This window comes from Aethalodelphis obliquidens, unplaced genomic scaffold (genome assembly GCF_003676395.1).
Source record: "Aethalodelphis obliquidens isolate GAN/ISIS:26980383/991018 unplaced genomic scaffold, ASM367639v1 scaffold74, whole genome shotgun sequence".
NCBI lineage: Eukaryota > Metazoa > Chordata > Mammalia > Artiodactyla > Delphinidae > Aethalodelphis > Aethalodelphis obliquidens.
The window spans coordinates 8371396-8388480 of record NW_020838018.1 but is presented as its reverse complement, the minus strand read 5'-3'; the positions used below and the strand labels follow the sequence as shown (position 1 = coordinate 8388480).

The window sequence follows — 17085 nt, the reverse complement described above, 5'->3', positions numbered from 1 at the left end:
GCAGAGGCTAGCAGCCAGGCGGCACTTGGGCCCCGTCTCCCGAGCGATGGGGCGGGCTTGCGGAGCTGCCCAAGGACCCCAGCGTTGTTGGAAATGGGACCCGGAAGCAGCTGCAAGGCCCCCCGGGCACTCCTAGCTCAATCAAGAGAGCAGACTGCTGGGAGAGGGGAGCAAGGTCTCCCTGGGTGCAGGGGATTTCTTTCCGTCAACTTGCTCTGATCTCGTGATGAGTTTCAATTCCCTCCCTGCCACCAGGTTCCTTCCTGCCCTGCTCCGTGGGGAAGGCCCCCTTGTCCCTGTGCCCGCCATGCGCCAGTTCACCCATGACCTTTTCCCTGGTATGCAGGCACACACACACGCACATATACAAGCATGCACACACACACACGCACACGCACACACACACACACACACTTTCCCAGGGTCGTGTTACTACAATTCTTTTCCAGTCCGCTGGGTGCCCTGGGTGCAAAGGCCACAGCCAGGCGAGTACCTGCTCCCTCCTTTCTCCCTCCCTCCCTCCATCCCATTCTAGTGGAAAATCCCCAGCATTGGGTCCTACAGCCCAGCAGCAGCCCATCCCATGCAGCCCTTCCCCCAAGAGAACTCACGAAGCACCTATTTTCTAGGCCCTCAAAGGCCCAATTTGAATGCACAACCACATTCACAATTACAGCCAGATAAGACCTGAGGGAACCCGTAGAGGTCCTCTCCCCCATCCGTGCCCCTGAGAAGCTTCCGCACCGGAACCTGGTCTTGTTTCCCAAACCCTGGGCCTCAGGCACCCTCAGCACCACCATCCCATCTGTGCACTAGGAATAAATATAGTCTCCCCTTGTGAGGATTAAGTGAATATGTGTGGAGTTCCTAGAACTGTGCCTGGCACATAGGAAGCACTATATCCGTGTTATTGCTATTATTATTATTATTATTATTATCATTGTTTTGTTTCTTTGGTTTAAAAATTGTCCTCTGCTTGAGACCATCTTTGAAATGCAAACAGCTGGGGGTGTGGGAGGGTGGCAGGTAGAGGGGATTTGCCTTCTTCATTGCTAAAAATGGAGGTGGGTGTAGACCAAGGACCACAGGTGGGTAGAGGGGCGGCTCAGGGAGGAATCTAGGCTGCCAGCCCCTCACTTCCTGCTCTCCGTGTGTTAGAGATTACTGTTCTCCATTGGTTCAGGCTATATCAGCCACTGTCTAGCTCTACTCCAGGCAGGCTCTACCCCTAGTACTCCCTCCAGCCAGGGAAGGCTGCTAGATTTTAGGGGAAAAAAACCCAGGGGGCGGGCAGTGATGGTGATAAATAAATAAATAAATACAGGATGTCCAATTCAATTTGCTAGTATAAGTATGGCCCAGGCAATATGTGGGACATACTTACACTAACAGAGTATTCGTTGCTCCTCTGAAATTCAAGTTGAACTGGGCAACCTGTATTTTACCTGACAACCACCCACCGAGGGTGCCTGAGGCCCAGGGTTTGGGAAACAAGAGCATGGGAACATGCCTCTGACCGCCTCCCTCAGCCTCTCCCCCGTGCCTGGGGCCTCGCTCTCCTTGCCCTGCTGCTAGGCCTGTTCACACTTGTCCCAGAAGATGCACCTCCCCCTATGCCCCTGTGTTCTCTTCCCCCGAGGAGGCCCCCTCTGACCTGGGCACCCACTGGACTTCCCCAGGGTCCAGGCCGGGAATGTCTCGCCCACACTCCGCTCCCCTCCAGGATCCAGGTCTTCAGGGCAGGGAGAAGCAGCCTGGCCCTATGCCCTGCCTCTCACCTCTGCCACAGCCAGGGAAGGAACCCTGTCGCCCAAGGTCTCCTGGGACTCCGGGGGAGGTGGCCGGGCCTCTGGGGAGGAGATTGGAAGAACGGCATAGACGCTTCTGCCAAGCTCAGCCCCGGCAACTGGGCTGACCAGGTATGAAGAAAAGAAGCATTCAGGCCTCAATCAGGAGAGCCTGCAGGAAAAGAGGGGTGGCTGGAGAAAATGGGCAGCCAACCTGACTGGGCATTTCCTTTCTGCGTACAAGTGAGAAGGCAGAGTTCTGCCAAATAAAGTCCTGGAGAAACCGACCAAAGGCCATCCCCGTTGTCCTCCAGGAAGCGTCCTTCCCAGATGCTGCTAACATCCAGAGACTGCCCCTGCAGCCAGGAGCCAGAGGGCACCCCTCAGACCGATGGCCACGGCCGCCTCCTCCTCTCTCTGCTCCCCACAGCTGGCCTCCCTCTCAGGCCCCTTCCAGCTCTGAAGTCCACGGTTCTCTCTCACTACTTCCCTGTGGTCTGTTTGTCCTTCCAGGCTCTTGGAATATGGACAGATTTCTGAGCCGCTTCCACCTGGGCGAACCTGAAGCCAGCACCCAGTTCATGACCCAGAATTACCAGGACACACTGCATCACCAGGCTCCGGGAGGAAGCAGTGAGCCCAAGGACAAACCTGAACCGAGATAACTGCCCGCCAGACCTCAGGCTTCACGTTGCAGGTGTGTGCACAGTACTCACCACCCGTGGTCTGTGTTTGGAACCCACTCCGGGTATGAAACCCTTTCTCTTCCGAATAAAAAAAAAAAAAAATGATCCAGGGCTTAATGGTTGGATGTTCTGTTTCCAAACCTGTCCTCCTTCTAAAACCAAGAGGAGGAAATCAATTGATGTTCAGCACTGGGGCCTGGGGCATTCCTGTAAATGCAAGTGGTGGTGGGGGGGGGGTGGGAAGTGGGGTGGGAAGGATGGACAGGCGGGCAGGGGGATCTCTAGCCCTGAACGATCACTGAGGCACCGTGTGACCTTGAGCAAGTCACTTATCCTCTCTAAAATTCTGCTTCCTCAGGTGTGAAATTGAGGAAGAAGAGGCAGGGGGTGGTTGGTTTATCACCATGGTCCTTTCCAGCTCTGACATTCATTTAACAAACATTGTCAGCACCTGGTATGTGCCTGACCTCCTGCCAGGTGCTGGGGTGACATGTATGACCAGGGCAGGCCCAACAGGAGGCTTGCTTCTTGGAGCTTCCAGACTACTACAGGAGGGCAAACTTTATCAGATGACCACAAGCAAATTCCAGCAAATGTGGCAAGTGTTCTAAGGTGTAAAGGCAACGCGCTTTGTGATGGGGGGTGGGGGGTGGTAAAGCTCAAAAAGCCCTCTTCTTGGGCTTCCCTGGTGGCGCAGGGGTTAAGAATCCGCCTGCCAATACAGGGGACACGTGTTCGAGCCCTGGTCTGGGAAGATCCCACATGCCACGGAGCAACTAAGCCCCTGCACCACAACTACTGAGCCTGCACTCTAGAGCCCGCGAGCCACAACTACTGAAGCCCCTGCGCCTACAGCCCGTGCCCCACAACAAGAGAAGCCACAGCAATGAGAAGCCCGCTCGCCACAACTAGAGAAAGCCCGCACGCAGCAACGAAGACCCAGGGCAGCCAAGAATAAATAAATAAATAATAAAAATAAATAAAAGAAGGCTGCCTGCTGACTTAAAAAACAAAAACTCTCTTCTTCCTGAGGAAGTGATGTTTAACTTCAAGGCTGAGAAGTGGGGTAAGGGTGAATGATGAGTGGGGACAGGGGGCAAAGAGGAGAAATGACACCTCCAAGCCCCCGTGGCTGATGGGGGCAATGAAAGGCCAAAATCATGGCCACCTGGACAGATAGACAAAGACAAGAACAAGCCAGGCCTTGCAGCCATGTTCACGTTTTGGACTCTACCCTGAAAGCGCTGGGGAATTGTGGAATGATAAGTAGACTGGAGGGGAGAGGGGGCGTCATCTGACTTATGCTTTTAGAAAGCTGTGAAGAAACACCTTGGTGTCTGCAAGGAAGGGATTTTCAGCGTCCTGACTGCCCCTGGACGTTCTCTGAAGGTCTCCTGGCTTTCCCACCCAAAACCCCCTTAGAGGCACCTCTCTGCTATGGTCTCATTCATAGGCTAAACTCCCCTACCCTCAACTCCAGTCCCCTCAGCCCCACCCCTACCCCCTCAACAAGCCCCTCTGCTCAGTTTCCCTCCGAGAGTTAATTACTCCCCACCTCCTTGGCTAGAAAACAGCAAGACGGGTGACTCATGCATGCAAAGTGCCTGAGATCCCCAGATGAAAGGGGCAGGCCGCACCTGGGCCCAGGGTTATTACCTTCCTAGAGGCATGCCCCGCATTAGCTGGAAGGCAAGGGGCCCAGGCCAACCCCTCAGCCCAGCCCAGCACACTCTTGACTAGTGGGAAGATTTTAGTGACGGGCATCTGAAGAACACCAGGAGGTGGGAGATGGAGTTTGTGATGGGAGGGGATTGGATGGTGCAGCCGCCCCCCTACTGCCCCACACCGATAGATTCAGCTCCCCGCCCAGGTGATGGACAGCAAGCTCTTATGCTATAGAAGGGCCTTTGACGCCAGTCCAGGCAGCAGGAACTCCCTACTCCCTTCTACGCCACCAGGCAGGCTTGTCGGCAGAGCTACAAGAAGAAGCAAAGGAAGGGTCCCTTTGTAGTGTCATGGAAGGCAGCCCTGGAAGGGACTCTCTGAGTGTGTGTGAACCTCCCTCTCTCTGGGCCCTTCTCCCCGCAGCACCCACCCCACCGGGCCCGGAGTGTAATTGGCAGCTCCGGTCGGTGCCCAAGGCCAGCATAAATAGCAGGTCAGCTTCCTAGAGCAGCCCCAAATCGAGACACATCCTCCTCTCTTCTGCTTTTAATTCCTTGTGGCCAGCATGTTTATTTTGGGTGAGGAAAAAAAATCGGATGTTTATCCTTCGAGGAAATTATCGGCTTGCTTTCCTTCCCTTTCCCCCCCTCCTTCCTTTCTTTTCCCCTGGTGTTTTGGGCTTTTAGTTCAGCTGCCAGAGAGACCCCCACCCTCCTGGCCTCCAAACTTGAAAAAAGAACAAAACTAGCCCAGGCTCTAGGCTGAAGCCAGCCCTGTCAGACGTCCCTGAAAGCCACAGAGAAGGAGCTCCCAGTGGCCGGGAGGGGAAGCCTGGAGGCCAGGAGACCTTGGGGAAGCCCCCCTGAGTCAGCTGTCTGCCTGCAGAAGGCTTTGGGCCTCGTGCCCCTTTTCTTTCGCTGCCTCCTCCAGGAAGAAACAAAATGAGCATGTAGATTGCTTCGAGACAGCTGACAAAGCAGCTAAGAAAGGGAGTGTCAGTGACCCCTTTACAGGGATGAAGAGAATTGATAGAATTATCGTCATCATCATCATTATCACATACCATTTGTTGAGTGCTATCTGCACACCAGGCACCATGCCAAATGCCTGACATGTGGCATCTCAGTTAGTGCCTTCCTGCCCAGCTTTACAGCCTACCGGGGCCTTCATACATATTCTCTCATCCGATTGTCACAACTATCGAATAATGTAGGTGTCATGATTCTCATCTTACAGATGAGGAAGCTGACATTCCGATAAGTTAATCTTAAGATAAGATAAGAACCTAATCCCTGTTCTGTAACTAGTAATGGTAGAATCTGGTGTTAACTCAAGCCTTCCCACTCTCAGTACTCACAGGTAAAGGGTACTCTAATTTTGCTCTCTGGGTTACATAAAATAAAGGCCAGACATTCTATTTATTCAGAAGCCAGGTAGGCCAAGAAGGAAGGCTGGAGGTTCCAAAAGAACTGAAAGGGAGTCTCCCCCACGTGTCTTCCCTGAACCCAGCTTCAGCTATTCTAGACCAAGTACAATTTGTGGGGAGGGCCAGCCCCTGGACACTCACAGCAATGGCCTGGCCCAGCTCAAGGCCATTACCACCCAACTCAACCTGCTCAAGGCAAATACCCCAACAGTTTACCACCCTCAATCCCCTCTCCCTCCCAGAACCTTACCTGTGTAATAACTGCTAAAAAAGAGATGGAAAAGGATATATAGGAAGACTTCCCAGTGATGATGATGGTGATGGTGATGATGATGAAGATGATGATGGTGGTGGTGGTGGTGGTGGTGGTGATGATGAAGATGATGATGGTGGTGGTGGTGATGGTGATGGTGATGATGGTGGTGGTGGTGGTGATGATGATGGTGGCGGTGGTGGTGGTGATGGTGATGATGGTGGTGGTGGTGGTGGTGATGATGAAGATGATGATGGTGATGATGGTGATGATGATGATGATGATGGTGATGGTGATGATGATGGTGGTGATGGTGGTAGTGATGGTGATGATGATGATGATGGTGGTGGTGGTGGTGATGATGGTGATAGTGGCTTCAAGCGTTAGGGCTGAGCACCCATGGGATAAGAAGAAAGCTGGCTAGATGCACGAGGTGGTAAATTTTTTTTTAATTTATTTAAATAATTAATTTATTTTTGGCTGCATTGGGTCTTCGTTGCTGCGTGCAGGCTTTCTCTACTTGCGGTGAGCAGGGGGCTACTCTTTGTTGCAGAGCACGGGCTCTAGGCATGCGGGCTTCAGTAGTTGTGGCACAGGGGCTTAGTTGCTCCGCGGCATGTGGGATCCTCCCGGACCAGGGATCAAACCCGTGTCCCCTGCATTGACAGGCAGATTCTTAACCATTGCACCACCAGGGAAGTCCCAAGAGGTGGTAAAATTTGAAAAGCACAACTTTTCTTACTTAGCACACCTAAGATCACAGAGTCTCTACCACTCAATAGCTCTTTGACTTCAGGCAACTTACTCAACTGTTCTGGACCTGTGTTTCAACTGCAAAAACAAAACAGCATAATGGGAGGGAAATGTAAATAAGTGCCTTCCTTAAAGGTCTGTTGCAACGGTTAGATGAGATGGCATGGAAGGCACCCAGCACAGTGCCTGGTGGGCAGGCTGTTCGGTACCTGTGTGTTTTCCTCTCCTTCCCTGCCTGCACCTCACCTGCTCTGCTCCCCATCTCGGCTGGAACAAGCAGTGAGGCCGAGGGTAATGGGAGCACTCACCCTCCCCAGACAAGAGTCCTTCCCAAGAGACCCATCCAAGCGTCAGCAGCCCCAGGGAAAGGGCCACCTGGCAAGGGAGCCTCTAGCCCCAGCCCAGCATGCCCCTCCCAAGCTCAGCAAAAAACTGGGTGGCTTGGATCAGGAAAGACAACCCAGTTCCCTAGCAACTAACAAGCACTTCCCTGTAAAGACAAAGACCCTTCGCTCAGAATGCCCCTTTCCCCCCCTCCTCTCCAGGTATCTGATCTGTTTTCAGGAGTGGGGCTCGGGGCTGCCCACTACCCCCAGGAGGTCTGAGGGCCTTTAGCCCCACCCTCCCGGCTGTCCTGATATTACCTGCAATTACCCCATAGCACCTTTCATCCTGGCACTAATTAACTTTCCCATTACCCCCGGGAGCTGCTGGGAGACACGCGAGGTGCACCTACACACACACGCACACACATACACACCTGCATGCACACACATACACAAATCCCCATAGTTCCCCTGCAGAGACCCCCACTCCATTTTAGAGACCAGGAAACTAAGGTTAGAGAAAGAAGAAAATTCCTTGAGGGTTCTCATCCTCCTCCTGGGTACTTGGAAGCAGAAATAGGAGCTGAAGAGGCTGGCTTAGGGAGAGGAGGGGACAGGGTCCCTGGCAGTCCTTGGGGGATGAGGGACCAGGAAGGAGAAAAACCTTTGGAAAGGGCAGATGAAAACCATGCCAGGACTGAGGTCTTGGGTCTGAGTACCACCTTGGTACCACCAAATGCAAGCCATCTCGCTTAACCCAGAGAGGGCATTTCAGAGAGAAAAAAAGGAAATATTTCAGTCGAAAAGTCGAAAGGAAGAGAAACAGTCAGAAAGAGAAGGAAATAGGAAAGAAGGACACGGCCAGCTGGTCTGATGTAGCTGAAAGAACCACTGACCAGGAGTCAAGACCTGATTTCAGCACCAGGGCTACCATTCACTGCTGTGTGACCCTGGGCATGTCAGCTGCCGTCTCTGGGCCTCAGATTTCTCATCTATAAAATAGTTTGGGATGGGTGCTCTCAGAGGCCCCCTCCAGCTGAATGTTCTACAGTTCTATATGGCTATTTGGGGGCATGGTAGAGAAACCATTCAGGGATCCTAGCAGAGGGAGGACGGAGGGGCACATGGGCGCTCAGGCACAGAGGGTAGAAATATGACTCGAGAACCTCCTGACCCGCCCTGAATGAGGGCAGGACACAGAAGCGCCCTCTTTATTCCTCAGGAGGTGGAGTCCGCCCCACTGGCATAAGTCAGCTGTGCAGGAAGCAGAGGGCTCAAAGGAGAGAGGCTGAGCCTGTCAGAAGGGCAGATGTAACGGGGCCCTAGCGCAACTTTCATTTCCAGTCTCGTGAAGTAAGCAGACAGTGGGCTCAGGGGGCTTCCTTTAGGGCCTGGGCAGCAGAGCGAGCCTAGGTAGTGCCCGAAAGGAGTCCAAACACCTCCACCCACACCCACGCTCACACACAGCCACACAAACTCAGACATCCCATGCTCACACTCACATACTCACACACTTGCGCATTCACTCACACACACATAGACACAGCTGGACGTGTATACTCAAGCCACCACAAAGGCAATAGATTCTTTCTCTCCTTGCTGTGGCTGTGAAGCCAGCGCCCAGTCAGCCCTTCCCCAGTATTGATGGAGGCTCAGCTGAGTGCTAAGAATTGAAAGGGCTACAAAAGAAACCTAGAAGTTCTTTACTCACCCCCACCTCCGCAGGGAGGAAGCTGAATTCGCCCATGAGAACGCTGGTCACCCCTGTCCAGAGCTCGCCTGGCTTCCTTCCCCCATACCCCGAGAACCAGACCCTGCCGGTCCACACGTATACAAACGTGTGCACGCACACTTACACACACCTCTACTATACGCATCCTGCACACATGCTGTAAATACACCAGCCCACACAAAATCACACGGTGTACGCACCCGCTAGACACTGCAGGGTTTCACCTCTGCCAGGCTCTTTCTAGACATCCATGCAAGCTGCATGGGTGTGCGTTGTCAAGCCCAGGCAGTGGCAAACGTAGGATTTGCATGCACACACAGTGTCCACGGATGCACGCCCACTTCATTCACAACCCCACAGCACACCGGCCTGCCAGTGACACGGGCACACCATCCTTTCGATTAAACTGAGGACCAGACCAGCCCTAACCCCACAACTCTCACTTTGCAGACTCCTGATGCAGCAAGTGGATTTGTGGCGGCGGCGGTGGAGGTTGTGTGTGTGTGTGTGTGTGTGTGTGTGTGTGTGTGTGTGTACGTGCATGCGCGTGTGCGCAGTACATGCAGTTGGGGAGTGTTGGAGAGGGTTGAGGAGGAGGTTCTGGCAGAGGATGGGAAGCAGGCCTTCCTCTGAAGTCCACAAGGAAGGCACTCAGACACACCCTCCTCCCAGCAGCCCTACCTCTGGGCTCTCGCCTGCTGCCAGGCCAGGGAAAGGAGAAGCTAAAAATGTGGCCAGTCTGACTTGCTAAATTGGTCTTCGGTGGAGAAGGGGAAACGCGTCAGTTCCCTGGGGAAGTGGCCGAGCCCAGGGTGGCCACAGGCCCCTGGGCTTCTACTCCGATGGAAAAAAAAGTTGCTCAAATAGATCTGACGCTTTGTTTTCGAACCCAAAATACCCTGTGGCGGCTGCCGGAAGTGTGACCGCGGGAGGGAAGTGGGGCAAGAGGGAAGGTTAGCTCGAGTTTCCACTGCAGCAACTTTTTCTTTCATTTGGGGTCTAGAAAGCTCTCCTGCCCATCCAGGAGAGGGTTTGTGTGAGAGGCAGTGCAGCTCTGGGATTCGGGGCTGGGGTAGCCACAGCCACAGTCACCCTTGGCCCACTGACACCTCCTCCCCAGAGGCCTCTGAAGAGTCCTCAGGCACTGTCAGAGTTTTCTCTCAGGCCACCTGGTGGCAGGCAGGAAAGCCTGTCTAGGGAAGAGGGGCTGTTCCAGGGGCAAGGGGCCAAGTCACAGGTGACTTTGCCTTCAGAGGCCCGACTTTCCTTAGTGAACTGTGATGTAATTTTTTTGACAAAGATCTTATTTACATAAAAATTTTCAAAGAGCATCCAATAAATTAGCTGGACTAACAGCACAGACCCACATCTTCTGATTCAGTACTTTAGTCAGTGGCACTAACGCTAGCTCCAAACGCAAGGATCAGGGAAGAATGACTACATACAACAGGATCTCAACGTGCACTCCCCATCACTCTCTCTCCCCTTAGCTTCATTTCTTTTTTCTCATATCACTTACCATCACCTCGTAGGTATCTTCTTATTGCCCACCCTCACCCCGAACCCTCATTAGGTCTTGAGTCTCCCCACAGGCTCTTTTTGTCACAGCTGTATTTCCAGTGCCAGACACACAGTAGGTGCACAAGTGATAACTGTCAAATGTTAAAGACGATCAGGTGCAGGGGCAGTCAGCAAACAGTTCTCTTGCCTCATGAGGACTTGTTAATTCAAAAATGCTGAGTCCTGCGATACCCCAGACATTCGCGCTAGGTGGGGATGGGGTGGGTTGAGAGGAGGCCGTATCGTGGGAATACGATGCGAAATCAGAAGTGGCTCCTGCCCTTCTAGAACTTGGGGCAGGAGGATGGGAGGCAGGCATCCATCAAAGGATTACACAGATAAATGTAAAAAGGTAGGTAGGACCACGGCAAACTAGGAGTAGTGTTTGGTACATCACCTGGACCAGGGGTATGAGAGGAAAGCCTTTTCTGGTTGGGTGGCGACTGAACTGAAGGAAGAATGCCCTCAGGGACATCGTGGTCCAGAGAAAAGTCACGCTAGATGCAGGATGGTGTTGGGGCCGCGCAGATGGTTCGAACTGGTGGCCGGGGAGGCGGAGCGGCGCCGCCCGCAGCCTGGGGCCTGCGGACCCCGGTTGCAGTTAGAGGCGGCTGCGCGCCCTCGGTCCCTGGGTGATATTTACGGACTCTTAAATGACGGCAGGGTAATCACCTTAATGAAAAACTCCCTCAGGGCGATGAGGAAACCGGGAGGCATTTCAGAGGTGACGGTGACTCAGGCTGAGTATGCCGCGCGCGGCCTGGCCACTGGACACGAAGGACTAGCGAGTCCCCTCCCCTGCTCCGCGCGCCCCTCCAGCGCCGCCCCCGGAGGGCGGGGAGCCGAGGCCCCGGCAGGCTCTCCGTCGGCCAAGCCACGGGCAAAACCGATGGCCCACTGCCACGGTCGCCAGGCCCGCGGCTGAGACTCCTTTCTCTGCTCCGGTGCGGGTCTCCGGCGCCCCCTCCCCACTCACGACCTCGGCTCTCCAGCTGCCTGGCTTTGGGAGGGGGCTGCGCTCTGGAGTGCTCACGGCACCCCTGCAGACGCCGGGCTCTGCTGGCCTTTGCATCCACTCTCCTAACGGCCCTTCCTCCGCCAGTGCCTCAGTTTCCCCAACTGAGCACCAACAGCTCAAGATTCTCCACACCACCTCCACCCTGCCCCCGGGTGGCGGGAGTATTAATTACAGCTTGTTCCTGGCTTTGAAGGTGAAAAATGCCAAGGATCATTGCCACTCAATTAACGGGGCTATTACCACTTAAGTTTATGCCTGATGAATCCTACCCCACCCCCAATTTGGGGTCCATGTTGCCTTGGACTCCCCGAGTCCTGCTTTCTCCTGGAGCTCACACCTGGAGTTAGCCCCTTTCCTGCTCCTGCGTCCCGAACCGGACCTGGTAGAGCGTCTGGCACATTCATTCTCCCACAAATATTGATGGATCACCCACTATCCCCTCCACAAGACAGGTTCTAGCTGGGGATACAGCAGTGCAGGTCCAGACCTAGGCCATTGCCTTCCTGGAGCCTACATTCTAGTAGATGCCCAAATGTCTGCTGGCATCTTGCAGATCCAGCCTCAGTGCTATCTCCCTTCTCTCCCTCTAGGATTCCTCACTCATCCACAAGCAAGCCATAATCAGGCCAGAGAAGTCCTGGAAGGACAGTGCTAATGGGCTCTAGGTAGTTTCAGAGATGAAAATAAATAAATAAATAAATAAATTTAACGTGAAAATGAGGGGGGAAAGCACAGCTCCTTACACTGAATACCTCCTGCCCTTGTCTCCCCCTTCCCTCTCCTCTTCATACCTCCCCTCCTCACTTATGGGTCTTAGCCCATCCTCAAGGCCTCGATCAACACCACCCCTCCCAATCAGGCTTTCGCCTGTCCCTGAACATGTCCTCTTGCAAGTCCTTCCCCCTCTGAACTTCCTGCCTGCACTTCCTTTCAGAACCGATCATGTCTTGTGTGTGATGGCTTCTACCTCAGCCTCATTCCTCACTTCCCTTTAAATCACCTGCCCCCTGACAGACCGCAGGATCCCAGCCTCAAGTCTGATTCCCTCCACAGGAAGTGCGCCCTGGATGTTTGTCTCATTGAAACGAGAGAGCTAAGTCCCAGACCCAGGAGCCTCCCCCTCCACCCCAGTGGGGAATGAATTTTGGTGGACAAGGGGCCCCCCCATCCTGTATAGTGGGCGCTGGGTGGTAGAAATGCAAGGACAAAGTGGGAAGGTCGCCGTCTATCCTGCGCTCCTCAAATCAGCCATGTTTCAGAATCACCCATATGGACCCTTGAATCAACAACCTCTTATGGAGCACCTGCTGGGGACAGGCAGTGGGAGTGCTGGGAAGACTGAGGAATGAGGCTCAGTCCCTGTCCCCAGGGAGCTCGGATACCATCTCTTGTCATCCAGTAACTTTCTTGACGATTTGGGGCCAAATAATTCTGAATAGCCCAAATAATTCTGCAAAAAGAGAAAGAAGGGGGGAGAGAGAGAAATCTATCATGTCCCTTCTCCTTTGCCCATCTGCCCTGAGCCCCGGCAGAAAAGCTCATGCCATCAGTCAGGCTGATGGGCAGACTTCCATTGGGTTCCAGCTGGCCTGTATTGTTCAGCCCTCAGAGTGATGGGATGGGCCGAGGGCAGTGTTTGTTAGTTCTTCACTCCAGCGGCTGTAAAGAGTGTCATTTTCTAGTAGAGCTATGGCACAACAGAAGTCAGGAAGCCCTGCCTCGGCCATCTGGTGAAAGAGGTTGCTGACAGCACTGAGGACCTCGAATTAGGGGCCCCAAAGAGTCACTAGCTGCTCTTCCCCACATCCCAGGTTTTTGGACTGCATAGAACAGCAAAGAAGAAGCCAGAGGTCGGCCCCCAACTGCTCACCTTGGTGGACGAGGCGAAGGGCCCACTTGTTTCAGGCTGAGGAGGGCCCTGAGACTGGGAATTAAGAGACACAAGATCTAGAGAGACCACAGCTCTCTCTGACTCCCCAAAGGTTTTCCTTCCAGGGCAGGGAGGAGAGGAACCTGCCAGCCTCTTGGATCCTCGAGCTGTCCCATGGGTGAAGCCTGTAGCCAGCAGGAGGCTGGCTGCGTGGGGAGCAGTGGGGGGAAATCCTCTCTCCTCTCTGCTCTCACCTCTCTCTCCCTCCTTTTCTCTCTCTCACTCCCTCTTTGCTCCCCCTGACTGCCTCCCCAACGGCCCCCCACACTCACACCTTTTCTGGTTCATTTCAGATGACAAAGTTCCTCTTTCCAAAAAGCTTCTTCCCCCAAGAGTCTTCTCTGCAGAGACACCATCCCTCCCAGCTGAGAAGGGGCTGTCCCACAGTGGGCCCCAGGGGCCATGACAGGCCCCCTGAGCACATGACTCCACTTACCCTCCAGGCACCGCTGAACTAAGACAGCAAAGTTCCCATTACAAGCCCTCATGCCCTGACCCATCCCTTCTCCTCCTCAAGGGTCCCAGGAGCCCAAACTTGACTGGGAACACTAACACGTCTCCTCCCAACCTTTTCCGCAATAGAATCCAAAATTCATGGATCAAAGGAGCTGGGAGGAATTTAGTGGTAGGTTATCCACTCCAGCCCCACCAGAAGCCCAGGAACCAGAGGGTGGCCCAAAGTTACACAGATAATTAACGGTGGAACCCAGAAGTCCTGATTCCCAGGCCAGGGCCTGTTCTTCCCATTTACCCGTACAGCACACTTTTTCCAAGTCTTGCCTTCTATCTAAGACCTGCCTTCTCTCCCTGCCCCAGCCCAGCCCAGCCCTGAGCTCTCAACCTCTGGACCCCCATGGCAGTTACTCACTGCCTTGGACTTGCGTCTGAGGAGGGGTCTCCACCTCACCAGCCAACAAACGTTACTTTGTAACAAGACTTTCTCCCTTTGGTCACCAGGTTCTTCCTGAAATTGCTTGAAGAGTAATCCAAAACACCCGGATTCAACATGATTCTAATGAGTTCGTTGGAATGTAGGCACAAGCAGATGTTTCAAATGGAAGTGTGTGACTGGCTTGGCGAGGAGCCTGTGACCTCTGTGACAACCTAGGGCAGTGGGACCTTTGCTCAGAGTGGCACAGATGCTACTCCACCTACCAGGAGCCCTGGCAGAAATGCTGCTCCTCCCTGACGTCCCTGTGAGCTGTACCCCCTCCCCTCCCCTGGGCAGGGGCTCCTCCCCTACCTTGCATGCTGGGTCCCAGGGGTGCTGGGAAGCAGGTCCAGCTAGTCTTTCTTCTATTCATTGCCTTCTGCACAGTTTTTATACCTCTCCTTCCTCTTACCCACACCTGCCGTCTCCTTTCTTTTCCCTAACAGCCAGAATGGGGACAAAGGCTGAAATTAAGAGCTGCAGCTTTGGAGTCACAAGGCCGTGAGTTCAAATCTCAGCTCAGCCACTTCCTGGCCAAGGGTCCTCCAACTAACTACTCAGACTCTTTCCAACACCTTAGATCTTTCATTTAAAACAAACAAACATGGCTTCCCTAGTGGCGCAGTGGTTAAAAGTCCGCCTCCCAATGCAGGGGGCACGGGTTCAAGCCCTGGTCCGGGAAGATCCCACATGCCGCGGAGCAACTAAGCCCGTGCGCCACAACTACTGAGCCTGTGCTCTAGAGCCCGCGAGCCACAACTACTGAGCCCTCGTGCCACATCTACTGACGTCCGCACACCAAGAGCCTGTGCTCCGCAAAAACAGAAGCCACCGCAGTGAGAAGCCCGCGCACCGCAACCCAGAGTAGCCCCTGCTCACCGCAGCAAGAGAAAGCCCGTGTGCAGCAACAAAGACCCAACACAGCCAAAAATAAATAAATAAATTAAAAAAATTTTTTTTAAATTAAAAAATGATTGGGGGGCAGCCCTAAAGGCTTCCTCACAGGATTGTTGTAAAAAATGAAGAAGATATATCTCCACAGGCCCCAATCTTTTGTGGGTCCAGAAGGTCAGCAAGCCCGAAGCCTCCAGCAGTCCCCAAACAATGCTCTTAACTGGGACCACCCCCCCCAAAGTTGTCGTGGCTGTCAAGTTCCTTCCGCGAGCTTCTAGGCCAAACCCACCTCACCTTAGAGTTGTCTGTCATTACCGAAGGAATGGCAATGACCTCTAGAATGCCAGGGAGAGCTGGCCAGAGAGATTCCACCAACGACCTGTCCGCCTCCTGTGGGACACCCAGAATGGAAAGCAACTGAAAGCCCTTGAGGGAGCTATCATTCAGGAGCAATCCCACCAGGGTGGGCCCTCTACCTGGGTGCTTGGTGTGACTTGAGGAACCCCAGATGCTCTCTGCACCCCAAAACTCCTACTCCTTGTCACTGGGCCTCACATCCCACCATTAGACCTCAGCCCACCAGCATATATGAGTTCCTACCATTTTCCAGGCACCATGCTTAATGGTAGGCTTAATCCCTTTAGGTTATATATGACCCTCTTCTAAGCATTTTCTGTTAGAAAGGCAAATACCCGCTGAGATGGGTAATGCATTAAGTCGCCAGCACCCCAGTTTGAACTAATTGGGGGCTTCTTGCTTGTAAGACAGCAGAGAAGGACTGGATATCTTTAGCAAAAGGGAGCTCAAGTTCAGAGGGCAGAGGTGACTACGGAGCAAGACAGAGCACCAACCTGGTCTTTTTCTGTGGTGGGTTTGTAGGGCAAGTCCCCTCCTTCCTCTACCCTTTCACCAAGACAAACACACCCATTGCCCCCAGAGGTAAGCAGCGGGGGGCTGGGCAGCCTTGGCTCTGCTGCAGAGGGGCGGGGCCTGCCCTTCACCATCTCCAGGGTAAGGACACCCTGAACCAGTGCCTACTCACTCTCCAACAAGTCCGGGGCCTGCAGTTCAGGTAATCTCACCCGAGCCCACCAGTAAAAGTGAGACCTCACCCTCAGCCCCTGTTCAGGAGGGAGAGAGGAAAGAAAGAGGGAGGGAAGGAAAAAAGCTTTTTTTCTAGGCTGAATTCAAGACTTGGCCAGCAGAAGGGAGAATGCTGTTAGTCTGCAAGGGGCCACTCCAAACCCCCCACCCCTACTCTATACCCAGGGTTGTCCCCACCCGCCACGGAACCTTGCCCTCCATCTGCCACCATCATCCAGGTTGACAGGGGACGCCTGTGCGGGCTGCAACCCGACCAGCAACCAGGCAGTGAGAACCTATGCTTGTCGAGGCAGGCCTTCCCCAGCATGGCTCCTTCCAGGGCAGAGGAGGGGAGGAAGGGCACCTGAGTCCCCCACCCCACCTTGGAGCCATAGCCACCCTCCATAAAAAGTCTAGAAGGATGCTCCAGAGTGTGAAAGAGCAACTGAGTGACTTCTTGGTTCCTACTTTATGTCACCACCAGCTATTGAGGGCCCTCTGTTCTCGCACAGTGGGGACAATTCCTTCACCATCTCTGCGATGACATAGTGCCCAGCAGGTACCCGGCACACAAATAGGACTTCCTGTATATGATCACACTGATATGGGATGCAGTGTCATACCTGGCCCTTTTTACTCCCTATAACAACCGCACTCACTCCTAAGACACACAAGGGGAAAAAGGGCTTTTCAGTCACATGGTAGGGTTGGGGAAAATATAGTTTACCAATAATGATTGCCATTTACTGAGTGCTGGCTAGGGGTCTGGCAAAAGTGCTCCATGAGGATTATCAAAGGGATAGGTACTATTATTATCCCAATTTACAGACAAGAAAACTGAGGCCAAGAAAGAGATTCAGACATTTGCCCAACATCACACTGAAGTTTGAATGAATACTTGTTTGAATTGAAGGCTCCCGTTCTAGGTCATGGACAAGTAGGAAGGAGGGGCAGACATCTTGCCCAAAAAGACTCCTATCCATTCTCACCAACAGGCATAAAGGCTTGGAGCAGGCCTGCAAAACCCTGTTACTTGTTCTG

General features: G+C 53.5%; 1 protein-coding gene across 1 annotated transcript in view; it reads left to right on the top strand.

Annotated features, from left to right (window-relative positions):
- The window catches only part of PEBP4 (phosphatidylethanolamine binding protein 4), a 229915-nt gene extending 227325 nt beyond the window's left edge, over nt 1-2590 (top strand). The window contains exon 7 of the mRNA XM_027091967.1: nt 2301-2590. Within this exon, the coding sequence (XP_026947768.1) occupies nt 2301-2452 (152 nt within the window). The 3' untranslated portion in view covers nt 2453-2590. The remainder of the gene's footprint in view (nt 1-2300) is intronic.
- Nucleotides 2591-17085: the final 14495 nt, after the last annotated feature.